The 23,223-nt window shown below is 37.9% G+C and overlaps 1 protein-coding gene and 1 pseudogene across 1 annotated transcript; one reads left to right on the top strand and one right to left on the bottom strand.

Moving 5' to 3' along the window:
• LOC111196405 (vacuolar protein sorting-associated protein 52 homolog) overlaps positions 1 to 14,636 on the bottom strand; it is a 30,909-nt pseudogene extending 16,273 nt beyond the window's left edge.
• A 1,307-nt stretch (positions 14,637 to 15,943) lies between these two features.
• Positions 15,944 to 23,035, top strand: LOC111196404 (40S ribosomal protein S18). Its single transcript, XM_049473185.1, has 6 exons — positions 15,944 to 16,031; positions 17,648 to 17,746; positions 18,459 to 18,545; positions 20,187 to 20,288; positions 21,266 to 21,357; positions 22,918 to 23,035. Exons 1-6 carry the CDS (start codon positions 16,029 to 16,031, stop codon positions 22,991 to 22,993), a joined length of 459 nt encoding a protein of 152 aa, XP_049329142.1. The 5' UTR covers positions 15,944 to 16,028; the 3' UTR covers positions 22,994 to 23,035.
• The last annotated feature ends 188 nt before the right edge of the window (positions 23,036 to 23,223 follow it).

Genomic DNA, 23,223 nt, shown 5'->3' with positions numbered 1-23,223 from the left:
ATTTATTTTTTATCACACACTGCTTCATTCAGTCGGGCCCGGCTGTTATCCGATCTTCTCTTAGTACCAGTTTTACTTAATCTTATTTATTCTTAACTTTTATATATATATATATTTTTTTTTCTAGTTTTAGAGTTTTGTATTATTGCTATAATTATAATTATTGCTACAAAAATAATTTAATATAATTATTGCATTATTTTTTATTAGTTTCTTTTATTGCTATTGCTATTTTTTGGTTGTTATTAATATTATTATTTTATTTTATTTTAATTTCTTATCAATTAAACCAAGTTTTAAGTATTATTATTATTATTATATTTAAATTTTTTGATCACACACTGCTTGGTTCAGTAGGCACGGGTTGTTATCCGTTACTCACCCGGCTGTCCCCCCGCTGGGCGGCGTGGGGGATGAGGATGGGACCCTCCAGCTCGGCGGGGCTCAGTACTGCCCCCCGCTGTCCCAGAGTGAAGATAGTGTTCCTGCTCTTCAGAGAGGGTTTAGAGAAGAACCCTGCTCTGCAGTTAAAGATCAGTACTCTCAACAGACCATAATACCCTTTATATACCACAATCATCAATTATACATATATATATATATCTATATTGACTAAGCGCAGGGAAGGATATCTTTCTTGGCCGTGTCCTCCACCCCCATCAGATCATCCTTATCTGCTACGTCTTCATACTGAAAAAAAAAGAGCAATCAATGCAGTGTTACCATATACAGCTCTTACAAAATAAGAGCACTTCAGTTTCTGAATCAGTTTCTCTGATTTTGCTATTTATAGGTTTACGTTTGAGTAAAATGAACATTGTTGTTTTATTCTATAAACTACAGACAACATTTCTCCCAAATTCCTAATAAAAGTTCAGAAATCAATATTTGGTGGAATAACCCTGGTTGGTTTTTAATCACAGTTTTTTTTCATGCATCTTGGCATCATGTTCTTCTCCTCCACCAGTCTTACACACTGCTTTTGGATAACTTTATGCTGCTTTACTCCTGGTGTAAAAATTCAAGTAGTTCAGTTTGGTGGTTTGATGGTTTGTGATCATCCATCTTCCTCTTGATTATATTCCAGAGGTTTTTAATTTGGTAAAATTAAAGAAACTCAACATTTTTAAGTGAAATCTTATTTTTTTCCAAAGCTGTACAGTAGCTTGCAAAAGTATTCACACCCCTTGAACTTTTTCAAGGGGTGTGAACATTTCTTCACCATACATCCACAAGCTTAAATGTATTTTATTGAGATTTTAAGTGATATACAAACAAAGCAGCACATACATGCGAAGTGAAACAAAAATGATACATGGTTTTTACAATTTCTATCAAATAAAAATCTGAAAAGTGTGACGTGCAAAAATATTCAACCCCCTTTACTCTGAAACCTCACAATCTCAGTCTCTAGATGATCAAAGCTGTAATTGCAGTGAAAGGTGACACAACTAAGTACTGATATAGGGGGTTGAATACTTTTGCACATCACTGTATTCAGATATGGGTAAATAAATGATGCCCAAAACATTCCTCACCTGAACTTTGAGGAGTCTGCTGCTGTAGGATTTAAAGTAGCTGTAGTAGATCTTACTCATGGTGTCCACATACTCGTCTCTGATCTCCTTGGCTACTGTCCTTTCATTCGCCAGCAGGAACTGGTAGAAGAACCTGCAGGTAACAGAGCAACAGATACAGCCTGATTGTTATTGGATCACTGTGAAACATTCTCGTTTTCAATGGAAAGAAACGTTCCTAAACGAGTTAGGAAATATCGTAATTAAACAGGACATGGATGAAACTGGCACCAATCAGTCCACAAGAATGTGCATGGTGTTGCAAAACCTTGTGGAAGATTTTATTTTTACAAGGTCCTTTTCAATCTATATAAATGTCCTATTTTACCACCTTCAAAGTATCTCCAGACCATCATGCTTCGTGCATCCACCTCCACCATGCTTCACAGATTGCATTAAGCATTGATCATACATCTTTTTTTGTTCCTGTGCTTCATAAATGTTCTTTTGTTTGATCTAAAGACCCGAAACTTGGGTTAATCTGTCCACAAAAGCAATCTACCAGTTTTCCAATAAAGTCTTTTTCTTTAAGCCAGTGTGATATATGGCTTTTTCTTGGTAATTCTGCCATGAAATTGGTGTTTTATAGGATCCATTTACTCAATTATCAAACTGTGAGACATCTTTCTCTCAAACTGTAAGCCCATATTTATATCATATGTATGTATTTTATTATCTATTTTATATTTTATTATTTAATTTATTTTATCTTACAAAATAATTGCACTTTGGGTGGAACTAGACTGTGAGAATACAATTTCGTTCCACCTCATATACCAAATGTAATGCTAATGACAATAAAGTCTCCTTGAATCCCAGAATCCTAAGATATTTATCTTTTTGCACAGTTGTGCATCGGGGTCTACCACTCCTATTTCTTTCTTTGTTAAAGCCAGTTTGTGCTGCTTTCTGAAGGGAGATATTTTCAGTCTCTTTGCACATATATCATATTAAGTAGTCTTTCATTTGAATTAAACAACAATATATTGATAATAAATTGTTATTTTCTGGTCATTTTGATCCTGTACCTGTATTTGAGTAGTGTGTTCTGGGGGATTTGGTAGTTGGTCATGGGCTTTCTGAAGGAGTAGATCTTCTGCAGGATGAACTCACGGATCTTACTGACAGCCTGCAAATCAAACACATATATTAAACGTAAATTAAAATAACTGAGTGTGTTCTGAGTGTGTTTTCATGCCAATTACATTAAATACATATTATTGTATATGTTTATATTGACAATTTAAATCTAAATATAAAATCCCTTTAAATATTTAATGTCCGTAAGCTACAGGAGGATCATCACCACCATAACCCCTCCAGTGATGTTCATATATTCATATATATGATATATTAACATGATTAACGCTAATGTTAACCTTGATCTTGAGGCGGTCGACGATGTCCTGGATGTCAGAGCAGGCCAGCGTCTCTCTGAAGCTCAGCTCTTTAGCGAAGTTGATTTTGTTGTTGAGTTCATGAAGCTGCTCCAGAAACTCCTGCTCCGTCACCGGACTGTCCAGAATCACCCTGAAATCACCAACATCACATAAACATCACAGCGAGAGACACATCAGCAAAACGCCCGTCCTCAAAGGACCAGATGTAACTTATACATGTGATAAAATGTAATATAAAATTCATGTAACTACTCCTTAATGTTAATTAATGTTAAAAAACTCTGATTACATTACAGTTGAATTAAAGAAATATGTTTGCTTGTGGCTCTTTCATAACATAAATCCTTTTAATATTTTGTGTTATAAAATTCACAAACTCCATCAATCAATGATCAAACTATTGAAACAAATTATAACATTAACTTTGATCAAAACGTTTGATATACTGAAAAGAGGCTCAATTAGTATAAAATCAAACATTGTAAGCGGTTAAAAACATGTGTGACAGATGTAGCATTTCACAAAAAAATTTACTGCAGCAGCCTTGGATCAAACTAATGAGAAAGAGAGAGAAAGAGAGAGAGAGAGAGAGAGAATACAATTTCGTTCCATGCACCAAACGTAATGCTAATAACAATAAAGTCTCCTTCAATCCTTTAATTCTAAGATATTTATCTTCCTGCACAGTTGTGCATCAGGGGCTACCACTTCTATTTCTATCCTCATTAGAGTCAGAGAGAGAGAGAGAGAGAGAAATAGAGAGAGAGAGAGAGTTCATAAAGAATACACGTATCGTTACACCTCTACTAAGATCTTTCCAGCACATTTAAAGGAGGTGTTGAGCCACATTTGGCCGCGAGAGCTTGAGTTTGACACGTGTGACGTAAACCATCAGACTATCAGGTAGCGAATAAAGGATATAAATGCAGTAAAACCAGAGGAACGTACGAGATCATGGTGCTGGGGACCACCAGCTCGTCCACCAGCTGACTGAGCTGACTGCGCACCGCCTGTCTGTTCTTCAGCCTGATGTTCATACTGACCGACTGCTGCTGCAGAGTCTGAATCTCACTGCTGATAGACGACAGATCACTCTGAAACCCACTCAGCATCTCCTCCATCCTCTACAGAGAGAGAGAGACAGAGAGAGAGACAGAGAGAGAGACAGAGAGAGAGACAGAGAGAGAGAGAGAGAGAGACAGAGAGAGAGAGAGAGAGACAGAGAGAGAGACAGAGAGAGAGACAGAGAGAGACAGAGAGAGAGAGAGAGAGAGAGACAGACAGACAGAGAGAGAGACAGAGAGAGACAGAGAGAGACAGAGAGAGAGACAGAGAGAGAGAGAGAGAGAGAGAGAGAGAGAGAGAGAGAGAGAGACAGACAGACAGAGAGACAGACAGAGAGACAGACAGAGAGAGAGAGAGAGAGAGAGAGAGAGAGAGACTTTTTTTTTGACTTTTAACACTCCTTTATTATAAACTAATCTCTTGTTTAACACTGTACAGTAACAAATATCATAAATATGTTACAAGATTTAAATAATAAAGATATGTGTAAAAAGCCAAGCAAATAAAAACAAGACAAAGTTAGAAAAAAACACACTCAAATAAAAACTGGAGCAAAGAAAAGCTCGTCCTCTTCCACAGAGCAAACCACATCCCCATAACACCACACCAGCTTAAAAGAGTCCAAGTCACTCATGCTCTTATAGAAATTAAAATCCACCTTCACCCTTGCCCTGACCTGCCTTGTGAAGATCTGCACAGCATCATAATCTGTGCTGGATGCTATCTTGTTCTTTCTGCTGGTGTATATGGCCAGTTTTGCTTGGCCAAGGATAAAATTTATCAACTGGCACTTAAACCGCTGGGATCGACTGTATTTAAAACCAAGGATGAAAATCTGTGCTGTAAAACTAAGGTTTAAAAGTGTAAAAACAGTCTGTAAAACTCCAAACAGGGGATGCAATCTAAAACATCTCGTAAAAGCATGAAACACCGTTTCTCTCTGCATGCAAAAGGGACACTCATGTGAGACCTCAGGGTTTAAAACAGAAACAAATGAGTTTACAGACAAAATACAATGCAGGACTCTCCACTGAAGGTCAGCTGTTTTTTTGGTTAATGGTGGCTTATATATAACCCGCCATTCCGGTTTAGTGTCGTTGTTAAGCCCCAGCTCCCTACGCCATGGAGTGTCAGCTCTACCATCCAGCCTTTTCCTGTTGATAGCCTTTACACAGGCTCTGTATAAAAGCTTCCCACTGACCTCCCCTAAAACCATCCTGTCCTCCCCCCTACCCTCCAGGAGTGGCCCCCCACAGTCACCCAGGTTTGGAGAGATGGTGATTTTCGGAAAGGAGCCCCTCTCCAATGGTTCAGCCTGTGTATCATGGCCCTTCAGAAGCTGATGTTCCTCAGTTGTGAGTGCTTTTCTCCATCTGTTTAAAATGTCAGATACCACACGAAGGGACTTCATTTTCAGCTGCGCTGCAACACTGCCTATGTTGGTGAGATCTGGTCCTGCCAGTTCCACCAACTGCCGCAGCTTTGTGACCTGGGATAGGATGAGCGCTCTTGACAGGTCTTGAGCAGTCTGGATGGAAACATCCAAACGAGCACCATGGATCAGAGGCTCCTCTAAAAGCCAGTACAAGGAGGAGCAGCTCTCTCTGTACAAGTTAAAAAAGCCAAAAATTTTAAAAAGTCCCTGATAAAACGCTGGTAATCCAGTAAAATCAATTTTTTGGGTATTCATTAAAAACAAAGTTCTGTCTAGCCCGAGTCCCCCCACTGTCTGTAGTATTCTACTTACAGGTGCTCTCCACACCAAACTTTCAGAGCCAGTAAGAAGTTTTTGAATGAACTGCAGCCTAAAAGCAGCAGTTCTGCTGGCTAGATGGACCAGTCCTTGTCCACCCTCCTCCTTAGATAGGTAGAGAATACCCTGTGGTAACCAATGAAGGCGGTCCCAAAAAAAGTCCAGCAGAACCGCCTGGATATCTGCCAGCAAATTTGAAGGTGGGTCCACACAGGCCAACTTATGCCACAGGGATGATGCTGTAAGGTTGTTGATGACCAGTGCATGGCCTCTATACGACATTCTAGGAACCAGCCATTTCCACTTTGCTAGTTTTGCCTTTACTTTTTCGAGGACACCCTCCCAATTTTTCTCCATAAAAACTCTGTCCCCCAGATACACACCTAGATATTTAAAACCCCCCTTCTTCCAGAAAAGGCCATCAGGAAGCTTAAGTTCCTGTCCCTCCCACTCCCCGACTAAAACAGCCTCGCTCTTCCCCCAATTGACCTTCGCAGAGGATATAACGTTAAAATCACTTAAAATCTTAGTTAAAACATTCACCTCAGACTGTGAACTGACCATGGTCACTACATCATCTGCATATGCCGACAAAGAAATAGACATATTGCAGTTAGGGATTTTAAAGCCAGCAATAACTTCTCTTATTCTGCATAAAAGGGGTTCTATTGCAATAGAATAGAGAGCCCCTGAAAGTCCACATCCCTGTCTGATGCCCCTATGAACTTTAAAAGGGGCACACAATCCACCATTTACCTTGAGAACACCCTCAATGTCACTGTACAACACCTTGATCATGGCTATGAAACCAGGGCTGAACCCAAAGCTCTCTAGAACCTTCCAGAGGTACCCGTGTTCAACCCGGTCAAAAGCCTTTTCCTGGTCAAGAAATAAGAGACCAGTCCTTAAGCCCAATAGCCTAGAGACGTCCAAAACTGCCCGAATTAGATGTATATTATCAAATATTGACCTGCTAGGCACACAATATGTTTGATCAAGATGAATGATCTGCTCCATCACCTTTCCTAACCTTGCAGCTAATGCTTTGGAGAGCAATTTACAGTCTGTGCACAACAGCGACACCGGGCGCCAGTTCCTTAGGTCAGTTAGGTCTCCCTTCTTGGGCAAAAGAGTGAGGACTGCCCTTCTACAGCTTAGAGGAAGCTTCCCCTCAACCAAGCTACTTTTGAGCACATCCAGCACATCCTGCCCCAGTTCAGACCAAAAGGACTTATAAAATTCTACAGGGAGACCATCAATACCTGGTGACCTCCCGTTCTCCATACCTTGGAGAGCTGTGTGCAATTCGTCCAGGGACAAATCCCTGTCCAGCATTGCAGCAGACTGTTTTAAAAGCTTAGGCAGGTTACAGAGAAAGCTTTCCTCCACCTCCTGTGCTTCCACTTGCTCACTGTTGTAAAGCTTCGAGTAGAAGCTAACTGTCTGCCTGCGAATTTCAGTAAGATCAGACACAAGATCTCCTGATTCTGTTCGCACAGCATGCATGAACCTTTTCTGTCCATTTTTCTGCTCAAGGCTAAAAAAGAACTTAGACGGAGCATCCATCTCAGACACATTTTTAAAACGGGAGCGAACCAGCGCTCCCTGTACTGTAGCACCCAGCAGGTCTGCCAATATGGCTGATTTCGTTTTGAGAGCTTTAATATGCTCTCGATTTCCTGTGGTTGCTCCCAAATTCTGGAGCTCCACAATTTCTATCTCCAGAGCTTTAAGAGATCTGGTGATGTCCCTTGTGACATTGAGAGTATATTGCTGACAAAAAAGTTTTATTTGTACTTTAGCTATATCCCACCACTGTTGCAGAGAATTAAAAGAGGATTTTTGCATTTTAAAAGTGTTCCAGAAAAAGATAAAACATTCCCTAAAATTAGCATCATTTAAAAGAGCAGTGTTAAAATGCCAATATGCACTCCGAGGCTTCACACAGGGCTTTCTAATAGCACACTGCACCATACAATGATCTGAAAAACCAACAGGATAAATACAGCAGCTAGTAAAAACAGTCCGGTGATGTTTAAAAACATAAAACCGGTCCAGCCGTGCAAGTGAGAGCATATTATCTTTAAAATGTGTCCAAGTGTACTGTCTCTGATCAGAGTGAAAGTTTCTCCAGACATCACACAGTTCATTAGACTTCACCATCTCACAAAGCCGCTTGCGAGAGGCAGGATGTGGTTCCATGTGATTTCTGTCCATGTTATCAGTAGTGCAGTTAAAATCACCACCCAATACTAAAAACTCATCAGTGCTAACATTCTCTAGCACACTGTGGAGGGTGTTTAAAAAAGCCAGTCTCTCCTTCCCCACGGTTGGTGCATAAACACATATGAAGATAAAAACATCGTTTTCAAAACATGCCCTAACTTTTAAAAGCCTCCCACTAACTATCTCCTCAGCATCATAAGAACAGGGAATAAAACTCTTAGAAAATAAAAGAGCAACCCCCCCACTGAGAGATGTATTGTGGCTTAACACAACGAGCCCATCCCACTCTTTAGTCCAGTCCACACCAACATTCACATCACTGTGTGTTTCCTGGAGCAGAACAACATCAAGTCTTTTCTGTTTGGTCAGTTCAAAAATTTTGGCTCTTTTCTCACACTCTCGTGCTCCATTCACATTCAGAGTGCCAACCCTAAAACTGTCCATTAAAAAATAGTGGAAATAAAACCAGCTCGCAAAAAAAAACATAATAGTTAAAATAGTTCTAAAACACAGCAGGTCCATCATCATTACTGCTATCCTTTCTGAGTCTAGTTACAATTTTTTTTAATCTAAACAGCTCAAGTTCAGTAAATGCCCCAGCTCTTCTAAGATGGCAGACATCATGTACAAACTGTGACCGATCAGGAAAGTGGTCAGTAACGTTCACCCCCTTCTGCCCTTTAGTGCGCTTCAGGAAGGTTTTAATTTCCTCTGCTGTGTACACAGTGGGCAAAGTGTCCTCCTGCGAGCTAACTGACCACCCTGAGATAGAGTCAGCACCATCACTATCAGAATCAACACCACTTTTAACATTTTCAGTCTGTTTAACCTGCTTACTGGCTTTACTGCGAGCGCGCCCCTTCTTCCTCTTAATAGGGGTCTTAAAAACAGGCTCTATCTCCATTTCAGCAGCCCCCTCCAGCAGCAGTGATCTTACCTGCTCAAGTTCAGTTTCAGCATCCTGTACCTCATCACTGTGTCCGTCCTGCTCCAGCAGTCCCTGCACTGCCACGTCAGGTGCCTCTGAAGCCTGTGAGGCCGCCGCAGGCTCCTCCGCAGCTGTAGCAGGTTCCATTCCGTCCGTAGATTCAGCTGGTTCTCTTGTAGTTGGTGCAGATCCAGGAGATCAGTCCTCCACCGGTGGAATTTCCTCAGCTGGGGCCGGTTCTCCTGCCGCCGATGCTCCAGCCTCAGTGGGGTCAGATGCAGAGGGTCCGGCCTCCTCTGGTCCTGAATCCTCCGTCTCCCCACCTCAGTTCTCCTCTCAGGGCAAGCACGAACCATATGACCAGTCAGACCACATCCAAAACACTTTATATCAGTCCGATGAAACGAAAACAGCATAATCAAATCCGTCCACTCGAAGTTTAAAAACTGCGTCCAGCGCGTCAGCTCCGTCATTTAAAACCATATAGACCAGCCGTCTGAACAAGACCAGGTGTCTTACCAGCGGTGATTTACACCCCAAGGGTATTTTTCTGATGGGGGAAACAAGTTTACCAAATCTGGACAGTTCTTTAGTCAGCAGTTCATCTTTAATAAACGGGGGGACATTAGACAGGATGATTTTCTTGGCTGGGGTACTGAGAGGCTGTACTGGGGTCAGCTGGTCTTGTATAATAACTCCAGTTTGGACGAGCTCGTTAGCTTTCTCCACTGTGCTGAGAAAAATCACGACAGCTTTATTCATCCGTGATGCGGACACGATGTAGCGGTGCCCGATCACGTTCCCGGCGGCAATGCAGCATTGCTCCACGCTCACCGTGCACTCCACTTTAACGCCGTGGCGGCGAGTTAAAGTCTCAAAAAGTTTGCCGGCCGGGGCCGCCATGACCGCAACCAAGCTGCGAGGCAACCCCCCGCGGCGCCGCGCGCACTCCCGAGACTGATGTTAATTAAACAAATAATCCGTAGGTGTTCTTATGGCACGTTAATAAAATGAAAGTAAAGTTTGGCAAAAACGCCAAAAAGTCGCTCCCACGCTCACGCGTCCTCCCTGCTCCCGCCACTCACCACACGCATGCGCAGAGAGAGAGAGAGAGAGAGAGAGAGAGACAGAGAGAGACAGAGAGAGAGAGAGACAGAGAGAGAGAGAGAGACAGAGAGAGACAGACAGACAGAGAGACAGACAGAGAGACAGACAGAGAGAGAGAGAGAGAGAGAGAGAGAGAGAGACAGAGAGAGAGAGAGAGAGAGAGACAGAGAGAGAGAGAGAGACAGAGAGAGACAGACAGACAGAGAGACAGACAGAGAGACAGACAGAGAGAGAGAGAGAGAGAGAGAGAGAGAGAGAGACAGAGAGAGACAGAGAGAGAGACAGAGAGAGAGAGACAGAGAGACAGAGACAGAGATACAGAGAGAGAGACAGAGATACAGAGAGAGAGAGAGACAGAGATACAGAGAGAGAGAGAGACAGAGAAAGAGAGAGAGAGAGAGAGAGGTGAACTTTGTGTTTGTGAGTTTTGGGTCATTGTCCTGCTGCAGAACCCAAGTACTCCTGAGCTTGAGGTCAGTAAGGAACTGATTCTCCTTCAGGATTTTCTGATAAAAACAGCAGAATTCCTGCTTCCATCAATTACAGCAAGTTATTATTACTATTACAGCTCCAGATCATCATAACACTACCACCCCCATGTTTTACATCATTCAGTATGATTCAGTTCTTTTTCTGAAATTATGTTTTATAGTGCAGATGTGACAGGACACACCTTCAATAAAAATAGTTCTGGAGAAAATGAAAAAATGAAATAGGAATTCTGCGTCTACACACGTAGTACATAACGCCAAATATAACAATAACTAACTTTCCAAAAGAAAATACCAGCACTTACAGAAAAAAATAAAAATAATAAAAGATATTTGTATGTAAATGGATGGATAGATACTAAACATTTTCAAATTATAGTTCTGTAAAAGTTCTTTTCATTAAAATGCATATTTGTACTTAAATAATCACTGAAAATCAGTATTCAGCATTTGACCAAAACCTTTCATTTTAGGTGCATTCCTTAAAAATACAGGTGCATCTCAAAAAATGGAATATCATTGAAAAGTCTCTATTTTATGCATATTATTTTTACTATGGCTTACAGCCAATGAAAACCCCCCAAAAATCAGTGTACCAGAAAATTAGAATATTATATTATAAGAGCAATTGGTACTTTTGGCAGTGTGGGCAGTGTGCCAAATCCTGCTGGAAAATGAAATCTGCATCTCATAGATCACTCTGTGTGTAATACATCTATATAAAACATTTTAAACTGATGCACCTGTATACAGATAGACACATAGACAGGGGGATAGACAGGTAGATAGACAGAGAGACAGACAGACAGCTGAGGTCAGCATGTGATTGGTCTGAACTCACCTCCAGTATGGAGTCGCAGGCGGTGATCTGGTTGTGGAGGGATGCGATGTTCTGACTCTCTTTAATATCTGATTAAACTGAGCTCAAGAACTTCACATTAAATCACAGAAAATCAGATCCAGACATATAATATAATAATCACAAAACAATACAAACAATAACAAATTATTTGCTACAGTGCTACAATAAGCTAGGCTAGGCTAGGCTAGGCTACATGTGTCCTTTGGGTAATTTCAGAGGCATAAATCAGCCAATCAGAGAATAATAATAAAGTATGCAGAGAGAGGTTAGAATAACGGGTGTAGGAATAAGGAATGAGCTGGTCCTGGTGTTGTGATTGGTCGATGTAGATGATAAGGGGTTATAATGATCTGATAAGGATACAGTCTTTGATGGAGGCCTGTTCAATACGCTGTAGCTCCGCCTCCACCTGTTTAGAGTACTGTCTCAGATCCACCCCCTGCACAGATCCCGCCCACAATCAATACAACACATTTACCAATAGATCAATAATCACATTAATACATCATCAATGCATAATCAATACATAATAAATAATCTCACCGTTTTCAGAGCCTCCTGCACCAGTTCATCCTCCAGATTAGCCTGAATATGAACTGATCACAAATAAACACATACAGGTTTATTACACCAACATTAACACCAGAGACTCAACATCACACACCGTCTGTCTGTCTGACTGTCTATCTATATATCTGTCTGTCTGTCTATCCATAAATCCATCCGTGTATCCATCCCTCTATGGATCCATAAATTCATCCACCAATTGATCCATCCACCCATCGATTAATTTATCCATCCATGTACGTATCCATCTGTTTATCCATCCACCCACCCATTCATCCATAAATCCATCCACCCATCTATGCCTCTATGGATCCATAAATGTATCCACCAATTTATCCTTCCATCAATCCATCCATCAGTCTATCCATCCATCCGTGTATCCATTTATTTAAACATCTACCCACCCACCCATCCATCCATCCATCATCCATTTATCTATCTGAAATCATGCATACTAAAAAAGAGTGTTTCTACTGTCCAGAGAAGAATGTCTACTTGATTCTGGAGGTGAAACACTGCTGTGAGGATTTAACTGCATTCAGCCACAAGAGTTTCAGTTATATAGTTATGTTATATATTTATAGTTATGGAGGCAACATGAAGAGGAGAGATGCATCACGGCTGGACAAGCTGGTCAGGAGGGCCGGGGCAGTGGTTGGAATGGAGCTGGACTCTCTGGTTACAATAGCTGAGAGAAGGACTTTGGATAAACTGCTTTCTATCATGAACAATGATAGTCACCCACTTCACACCACCATCATGAAGCAGAGGAGTGTGTTCAGTGGCAGACTGCTGTCACAGAGCTGCACAACAGACAGACTCAGAAAATCCTTCATCCCCAGAGCCATCAGACTCTTTAACTCCTCCCATCGGGGACGGGATGCTGCTACTGACTGAGTTTAACCCAGTCACACCACATGGACTTTATTACTCCACCACTTAATTATTTATATTAACACTTCCCCAACCTCGCTTACATTAAAGTATACCTTACTCATGATTGGGTATTCACATTTTCACATTCTCTTTTTAGAACTGTCTTCTAACGTATGCATACTTATATTTATATAATATTTCTATGTCACAACAGTCACTTTCGTAATCAATGTCTATCTATCTATCTATCTATCTATCTATCTATCTATCTATCTATCTATCTATCTATCAGGGTGATCACCACCCCATATCCTTATGTTCCTTAATGTATGAAAGGTGCTTTATGAATAAAGTTTATAATTTTATTATTATTATTATGATAAATAAGCTACGGTTACAGTAGATACAGACTCACGTTTCTGCACATCACCAAGGGGAGTCGAATTTCAGCACAACACCTTTGATCTGGGATTTAAAAGTAGTTTTACTGTGAAACAGCTGGATAAGCAGCTACTTACTGTCCACCTCGTCCAGGATGAACTCATCAGTGGTTATATCCAGATCCCCCAGATTCAGAGCTGGAACCAGATCAGAGTCCGGCTTCTGATACAGTCAGAATAAAAACAACACAACTCAGTACATCAGCTCATTAAACCAGATACTGCATTTATACACGTACATAAGATTCACAAATCTAATCTAATCTCTCTATTAGGGGCGTGCTATATCGTATCGTACCCAATAATATCGCCACCATTGTGAACTATGATATTATATCCTGAAATATGGCGCCATATCACCCACCCCTAATTATCACATCAGGGTTCTACCGGTACTTTTATACTGTCTTTATCAAAAGAAAAAATAACACTGTTCTTATTTCCCACTATATATCTACTAGAGACTAGAGATTTCTTTTACTTTAATCCTGGATATATGAAGATATTTGGAGTGCATTAATATTATTAGTATCATGATCACTGACTTCTGTTACAAATCTAATGAAAATTTATTGTATTTTTAATATAATCACATATCATATTGCATGCAATACTAACATTTAATTTTCATTTTTTGGCAGTAGTGTATTGTTGAAATATCATGATATTATTTTAGGGCCATATCGCCCACCACTAGTGGAAATCATTATTCAGTTTATTTGGTTGCGCCCATTGCTGACATAGATGTGCAAATACACACACAGCTTGTTTATTTCTGTATTTTTCAGTTTTTCCAATAGATTAGGACTGTCTGGAGCAGACAAATAAATATGAATCTATTGTCTCCATGGTTAATCTAATAACATAAGTGGGATACAGAGAAATTATGATGCCTTATATTATGAGGGCTTTTATTATGAAGGGCGTTTGTAGGCCAAAACACAGCTAGGCTAATGATGCAGTGTAATAGAGTGATTAGCTATAACAGCTCTGTTACAGCGGAATAAACGCTATAAATCAATAATCAATAATAAGTAGGGTTATTGACTGAGTTTATAACAGTAATACAGATCAGTATCAGTTATAAACCCGCTGTACTGAAGCCCAGCTCAGACCAAACCGCCGCCAGAACCCCGTCAGCACTCCGGTACCGATCCCCCGAACCCCCGAACACCCGCCCACAGCGCGGTACCGACCCGAAACCCCCCGCTAACATTAACCAGCCGGTACCTCCTCCTGCAGATAAGCCATAGCGGCGCTCCCGGTTCCGCCCGCCGGGGTTAAATCAGCCGCAGCCCCGCCGGAGACCAACACCTCCGCCATTACTACTGACACACTGAAAACTACAACTCCCAGAAACACTACAACTCACCGTAAAAAAACTGCAACTTCTATAAAAAAAACTACAACTCCCGTTAAAAACAACTACAACTCTGATAAAAAAAACTTCAACAGTTATAAAAAAAACTACATTTCACAATAAAAAAAACTACAACTCACCGTATAAAAAAACTACAAATGCCACATTAAAAACTACAACTCACATAAAAAAACCTACAACTTACCACCCCGTTATGGAGGAAATGGAAAAAAATGTTAGAAGAATAAATAAAGAAATATACAAGTAAATGAAAAAATAATTAAAGGAATAATTAATGGATCAATAAATACATAAATAAATTAATTAATCCACGCATAAATAATTATATAGATACATTAATACATCTATAATTAATAAATTTACAAAATAAATACATGTATGTATTTATATATATTTATTTATACATTTTTTTTATTTATGGGCCATTCCATTAAATTATTTTTTATTAACATTATTAATATTATTTTATTAATAATAAATTATATTTATTTGCTATATTATATTGGGTACTTTTGTTAATACAATGGTAATTCCTATTAAAACAACGTTCTTTTTTAATCACTATTATTTGGACAAATATTTTATTGTATTATTTATAAATTATATGTATTTATTATTATTTTTTAAATTAAGGGACTTTTATTGAGAGCTTGCTTCGACTATTTATTTTATTATTTGTCCGCATTATTTTTATCACTATCACTGGTGTTTCGTATACTCTACTATGTATTATTATATTATTAATAATATTTTTTTATTAAATTTTATTTTTTATTAACTCTTATTACAACGATGTTTTTTTCTTTATCAATTTTTTTTTATAATTTGTCAGAATTATGTTTATCACTATTATTTTGTGCAGTAATATTCTTTATTGTCTATTATATATATAAATATATATATATATATATATATATATATATATATATATATATTTTTTTTTTTTTTTTTTAATCGGGGACTTTTATTGAGAACTGTGCAGACTCGCTTCCTTTTTTGCGACTATTTATTGTATTATTTTCAACATTGCTATCACTGGTGTATATTTTATAATTTATTATGTATTATTACATTTTTCAATATTATTTCCTCATGAATACATTTTCATTATATCATATTTTAACTATTTGAAAATAATATTAAATTTTTTTATTACAATAAAGTTGTTTTTCTATATCAACTATTTATTTTATTATTTGTCATAATAATTATTTAATTAATCTATTTATATTTATGATTTTTCATAAATGTGGGGACTTTTATTTAGAGCTGAGCAGACTCACTTCCTGTAGAAATCTCGCTGAAGTTCTCGCGGGATCTTGGCTCCTTCCTTTCGCCGCGGATCCAGCGCCAAGATGGTGAGTGTTGGAGCGCTGCTCTGAGTTTTATTTTAAATCTTTGAACATCTACCCCGCCGCGGCGTTTATGCCCTGTTACAGGGCAGATCTGCGGGGTAGAGGATGTAATAAAACGTTTCGGGTGGATATTTGGGGTAAGTAAATGCTTTTTAAGGCGATAAATTATATTATTAGCCCGGCGCTAACATATCGCTGTAGTCTGTAGTTCAGAGTTTTGCTGAACTGCAGCTGATCAGCTTTAAACTGTAATTAAGGAGGATTCTAGTCTTTAATCAGACTTATAAACTCTAATAACGCGTCTTATGCGCTTTAAATAAACATACATAACCTGTTATGATGTGTATCATAGCTATAAAGCTAATGTAGAGCGGGCTATTATACTGTATGATCTGGAATTGTCCATTCCACCTTAAATTGAGCTGAAACATATATTCAGGCATGCGTGGGATAACTGTGGGTAGTGTAAAATTTAAGGTGGAACGAATAGCCCCAGGAAAGATGAGTTTTTGCTGTTCCACCTTAAATTTCTCACAGAGCTGTATCAGACAATTGTCTAATGTAAAGTTTAAGGTGGAACAGATTGTTGTGAAAGGAGTTTTTGAGAAGATCAGCTGGTTTACATTTAAATTGGCGGTGATGTGCAGGAATTAGGAGCACTTAATGTTCTGGAATTGTGCATTCCACCTAAAATTAAGCAAAAACTGCATATGCAGGCGTGTGTAGGATAACTGTGGGTAGTGTAAAATTTAAGGTGAAACCAATAGAATCAGTTTTTTTAAGTTTTAGAGGAAAAAGCTTCATTTCCACCTTAGATTTTTCAAAAAGTGCATGCGCAAGACAACCGTGCATAATGTACAATTAAATTTTTACAGTTTTAGAAGAAAGATTTGCTGTAATCGTACAGTTCTGATTCTGGAGGATCCCTATTCTGCACATTGTTCTGTGGTTTTGCTCTAATACGCTATAATTATCTGAAATTTTATTTGTGTAATGAGCTTTGTGGATCAGGTGTGTTTTTAAATAGCTTTCAATCTAATATAGAGAATGCTGTCTGCCTTAAAGTCTTTGAATTGTGGATTCCACCTTAAACTGAGCTAAAACTGCGTAAGATATCTGTGGATAATGTAAAATTAAGGTGGAATGAATAGTTCGAAAAGAAGCCTGTTTTTGTAAGTTTTCGAGGAAAGATCTGCTGGTAAACATTAAGATGTGCAGGATAGTTGGGGAGAGGTGATCTAGGACTATGTTCTGTGATCATTTGGATATTTAGTCTTTAATTTGAGTTATAAACAGTGATAACTAGTTCTGTGAGCTTTATATAAATGTGTATAACCTGTACTGATGTGTGTTATAGCTGTTAGGCTATTGTAGATTGGTGTTCAGGAATTGTGGGTTCCACCTTAAATTGAGAGGGAAAAATATATACGCTTTACACTGTGTCAATTTTGTGTCAAATGTAAGTTGGAGTGGGTAGTTTAAGTGGATATAAATTGACATCATCTTGCAGAGAAGTTGCTGAAGCTTATGATGGCTGTATCTTTGTGAGTGACTAGTTTAATTTGGTGTAGATATTTTGTTTATTTAGGTCTAATTTCTCCTTTTTCTGTCTTTTTCAGTCTCTCGTGATCCCCGAGAAGTTCCAGCACATTCTTCGTGTTCTGAACACGAACATCGATGGTAGGAGGAAGATCGCCTTCGCCATCACCGCAATCAAGGTGAGCTGGAGCGAGAGCTGATTCGCTGTTCATCTCTGCATCGATTATAATCACATTTCCAGTTGTGTAGCAGCACTTAATGCTAATTTAATAACATTCTGGAGCTTCTTTACTGCTTTAAACTAAAGGAAAGTCAAACTTTTCTTATTTTTTCTTTGACTATCTACCAAAGACAGATTGTAATTGCTTTGTTTAATTTGTTTTAGTGGAGAAGCCAACATATTTGGCAACCACAATTATTTGGCAAAATGCAGACTTGTTCACTTACTCATTATTTATATCAAACAATGTAGTTTTTGATTTATAGATCCAAGCATAACCTGCTGGGATGTTCAAGGTTAAATAGTGCTTAGTTTTGTTTTGCAAGTGCTTTTTCTTTAAAATTCTTAATTTAGGGTTGTTAAATTTTGTTTAGCTTCAGCCCTAAATATCAATATTGCAATATATTATTGATGCGTGTATATATTGCATATATTTATTAAAACATGGGCGCTGTAAACTCTTAATAAACCTGCGGAAAAGAATACTGATAAATTGTGTGAATCTGACACCAATGAATCCATAATTTTTGGAATTTGATTATTTAGGTGTTTTATCCTCTTCAGTAACACAGATGCTGTAAAGAATAATAGATAATCAGTGTGATGTGGTGATTTATAGTGTTTTAATCTGGTTTTTAGTTTATTAATAGTATGTAAATGTGTGTTTTCAGGGTGTTGGTAGGCGATATGCCCACGTCGTCCTGAGGAAGGCAGACATCGACCTCAACAAGAGGGCTGGAGAGCTCACTGAAGACGAGGTACATTAATCACCCACAGCTTCATTCAGTCTGCACTGAGTCAGTCTGCACTGAGTCAGTCTGCACTGAGTCTCAGTACTGGGGGTGGGGTGATATATACATCACAATATATCATACAGATTTAATTTGGAGTCCGATATTAAAGTTTGTGTTGAAACAGGAGTGCTAAACTCCCCACTAGATTTACCTAAATTACTGCTTCATTACTCCACATGGTGGCGCTATAAATCTAATGTTGAATAGGGTTAATAAACCTGCGGTAAAGAATGTTAGTTGTTGATTTGTGTGAAGCTGAAACACCCGTAAATCAGGAACACAAATGCTGTGAAGTATCGTAGAGAACTGTATTATAATATATCGAGAGTCACTGTATCATAAATGGTACATTTGGTAAATTTGTTTTTAATGAAATAGGGTGTATAAATTGGTCAGTTTAAATAGAGCTAGTTATTACAGAGCTATGGAGTAATCACCTCTTCTGCAAGCCCATTGTGTGAAAGATGAAGCTGAAGGACTTTTATTTTGTATTTAATCATGATTTCTTTCACATTTAGAAAGTTGTTTGAGGAATTAGTAAACACCTAGTAACTTTGAGGAGAACTAGTCATGTTTATACTGTGATTTATTATGAAAGGATGCAAAAATTGGAGAATATTTGTTTTCGAGTTTAGACACAATCATTAATTATAAAGTGTCCCAAAACTATCTAAGACTATGTTCACATTATCAGGTTGAAGTGACTTAAATCTGATTTTTTTTTTTTTTTTTTTTTTTTTAAGCTCAATGTGGCTCAGATCTGATTTTTTCATAGCTGTGTGAACAAGCCAAATCTGATTTTTTTTTTTTTTTTTCCAAATCTGTTTTGAGTCTCACTTTTATGTGTTCCTAAAACAATGTGTGTGCGATCCACAGACATGCAACATGAATGTAAACGGTCAAATCATCCAGAATTCATGCGTCTTTTTTGTAAAGCTTTTACGCATTAGCATTAGCGCTACGTGCTTCTCTCTCGTACCCACACTCTATCTCTTGGTGCAGCTCTGCAGCTATAGCTGCCAAAAAAACAGCAAAAGCAAACCACCTGTCCTTTTCTCACCTCCTGGAGCTGAGCATGAACTTCAGAGCAGCTGTTTACTCTCCACTCCAGCAAAAGATGCTCCACATATGAGCTGCTAACTCATCCATTTCCCTTTATAAAGCTACGAGTCTCTCCTCTCTCTAATATGAGGGTTTTTGTTGTTGGTGAAGAAGGAGACGTTTATACAGGTATCAATGTGCAGCATGTGAGACGATTCAGGAACAGATTCTGTGTTCACATTACACACAGATACAGATCACTTACATTTACACTGAATGTGAACCGGATCTGAGCAACGTGGCTTATAATGTGAATGTAGCCTTATTTAATCTTAGTTAAGGTTATCTGTGTGCAATGAAATATATATTTTGAAGTTTTAAAGTTTGATTTATGCAGTCATGCTAAACTGTGTTGGGGCATCACTAGTGATGAAGGGATATACAGCTGAAATGGGTGGAAGAAAATCAAAAATAAATTGTATTAATATAATTTTTTTTATAAAAGTGTGTAAATAAGTGAGATTCAGTTTTATTAATGCATTATAATTCTTGGTTTGTGTGCAGGTTGAGCGGGTGGTGACCATTATGCAGAATCCTCGCCAGTACAAAATCCCAGACTGGTTCCTGAACAGGCAGAAGGACATTAAAGATGGCAAATACAGCCAGGTACGTTCAGCTGACTTAACGCAGTAAAAACACTTTTACTGTATTAGATTAGAATTAGGACTATCATAATGCAGTATTAATATTAGGAGTGTAACAATGTACTCTGCTTACAATTACATTTTCTCACAATATTTGGAACAAATTTTAAACAGTAATAAATTAGACTCAATCCCGATCCAGACAGGATTAGTTTCTGTGAAATTTCACTTCTACTCTTTAGTGATAAAACTCCTGCATCTGGACTGCAATTGTAAAAACAGGAGGATCAGGAGTTTTTAGGCTATTTTTTTCTCGGTCACATGACCTCATCACGGAGTTCAGTAGCTCCTCCATTTCCACTCACTATTGTTTTTTTTTTTTTTTGTTTTGTTTTTATTTTTAACACGTGTATCTCCGTGGAAACCGTGGCGCGCCTAAAGTGTAATTACGGTGCGCAGCAGTGGACAAAAAGCTATTTTATTAAAGGCGAGGAGACGAAACTCAGATGTGTGTCCGGACGGGACTAAAATTACCGGAGGAGCACGGAGTTCAGAGAAAAACAGTAGATAATTCAGCCTGTAATTTATTTATCAGAGGACGTCTGAGAAAAACACCTACATGATCGTTCTGGACGGGAATAAAACCACAGAGGGGGGAAAAAAAAAACATAAAAGAGAAAATTACCCACAACCCCCTGAGAAACTAATCCCGTCTTGTATAAATGCTCCCTGTACTGTTTTGAGTGTAATCCAACTACTGCACTGTTTTATTTCTCGATTAATGATGAATATTATGCTTTAACGCAGTTTTAATTAGGATTATTCTCCAGTTTGAGAGTAGTACAGGATAAGCAAATCTAGCAGAGCGTCAGTTTTACTCATCTAAGCTTTAATACTCTTTCTGATAACTTCTTAATATGTATATAATTAGTTAAAAAGCTTAAACGTAGCAGATGATTCACTGTTTTTACTGTGTTTGTGTTTACTGTGTGTGTGAAGGTCCTGGCCAACGGTCTGGATAATAAGCTGAGAGAAGATCTGGAGAGGCTGAAGAAGATCAGGGCTCATCGTGGTCTCAGACACTTCTGGGGGTGAGAATCTCTCTTCTGTTCTTTTGGATCTGCTCCATATATATCACTTCTGAAAGTTATTTATCTAAAAATATCTATCAGACAGATTTAAATGGCCTAATCATTTATTTTGGGGTGCAGTGAATATTTGGCAACCAGAATTATTTGTCCTAAAATGGCAACATAAAGCGTGATCAGTGTTTGGCTGAAAAAGTCAGAATTCTGGGCTTATTTCTATTTTATAGAGAGATTACACACCCTGATATAACATTTTTTAAATTAATGGAACATCTGTGTACCTTTTTTTTATATTTCAGCTTTAAAACAGCTGTATACAAACAAACAATAAAATTGAAGGTTTCTACTTAAGTAGTGTTTTTTTTTTTTTGAAAGCAGTTAAAATAAATCAGCAAGTCTATAGAAACAAATAAAATAAAATTGGCTTAAATAATTATATATTAGAGCAGCCAGCGTCAGCATATAATACATAAAGTTTCTTTTAAAAATGTAGCTAGTATTTATTCATAAATAAAAGCAATTAGTGCCTGATTTTGATCATAATTCCAATTTTATTGTTCATTCCTGGTGAAATTTATGCTGAATAATGTTGTTTTTGGTGACCGGCTGGGATGCTTGAAATATTTAAATTGTACTTTTACAAACTCCTTTTATGGTGACAGTGGCAAAAATAATGGGAACCTGTGGTGATAAATGTTTTTGTTCAGTTTCAGCACAGATTTTAATTTAAAGATTTATTATGAACATATTAATATGATGACCTGTTGGATCACTGATATCTGGTAGCTTTTGATTAGATGTGCTGTTTCCTGCAGCCCTGTGTTTTATATGTGATATATAGTGATGCACAGTGAAATCAGACTCAGTAATATCAGATAATTACTTTAAATGAGGATCTGACTGAGATCTGAAGCTGGGGTGTGCTTGGTTGGTGTATTAAGCTGTTTCTGCAGTTTTACTGCATTTTTAGAGGAATTGTTCTGTACTGATACAATGTAAGTAAGGGCTGTTTTTAAAGTGATGTATGTGGGTTTTTTATCTGGTTGATTCTGTGGATCATAATTTTCCAAATTTGGACAGAAGTCAATAATACAACGTGTCTTAATAATGTAGACTGTGCATCAATGGTGGGAGTAAAAATTTTATACTGAATTATATTTCAGGGAAAAGTGCAGAAAATGAGCACCTCCTGCAGTTTATCAGAAACAGAATAACTTAACATCTGGGGTGTTTTAGTTTCGTGTTTAAATGAGATTATGGCTTATTTTTAGTACGACTGAATTTAAGGCCAGTTTATGCTTCTGATTTAAATTTGAGATATTAATCACATCTTTAGCTTTTTACTTTTATACATGAATTTAGAGCAGTTAGATCAGGGGATTAATGTGGAGGAATAACATTTACTTTATTGTTTATTACAGAATAACAGGTTTAATAATGATGTATAATGTATAAAATATATTAAAGAAAGACAAACACTGAATATGAGGATGTAGATTTGTAGGAAAGTCTGTTTTGTATAGTTCTGTACTGATATATATATATTTTATTTGTGTTTTTCAGTCTGCGTGTGCGCGGTCAGCACACCAAGACCACCGGTCGTCGTGGACGTACCGTCGGTGTGTCCAAGAAGAAGTAAACGTTGCTCTGGTTTCAATAAAATCACTGTTCATAAAAACAACTCTTCAGCCTTGTTTTCTCAATTCTTCTTCTGTTACTATCTGGAGGACTTTTATTATATTGCAAATTAGGTGTTTTAATATCAGAGGTACTTTACCTTGAAAATTATATATTAATATATATTTATAACCAACACTTATAAGATTTTAGTTTGTTAACTATATACTAGGTTAACAAGTATGTGCTTTA

The sequence above is a fragment of the Astyanax mexicanus genome, unplaced genomic scaffold (genome assembly GCF_023375975.1).
Source record: "Astyanax mexicanus isolate ESR-SI-001 unplaced genomic scaffold, AstMex3_surface scaffold_34, whole genome shotgun sequence".
NCBI lineage: Eukaryota > Metazoa > Chordata > Actinopteri > Characiformes > Acestrorhamphidae > Astyanax > Astyanax mexicanus.
The sequence above is the reverse complement of the archived record's forward strand: the minus strand, read 5'-3'. Positions and strand labels throughout refer to the sequence as shown.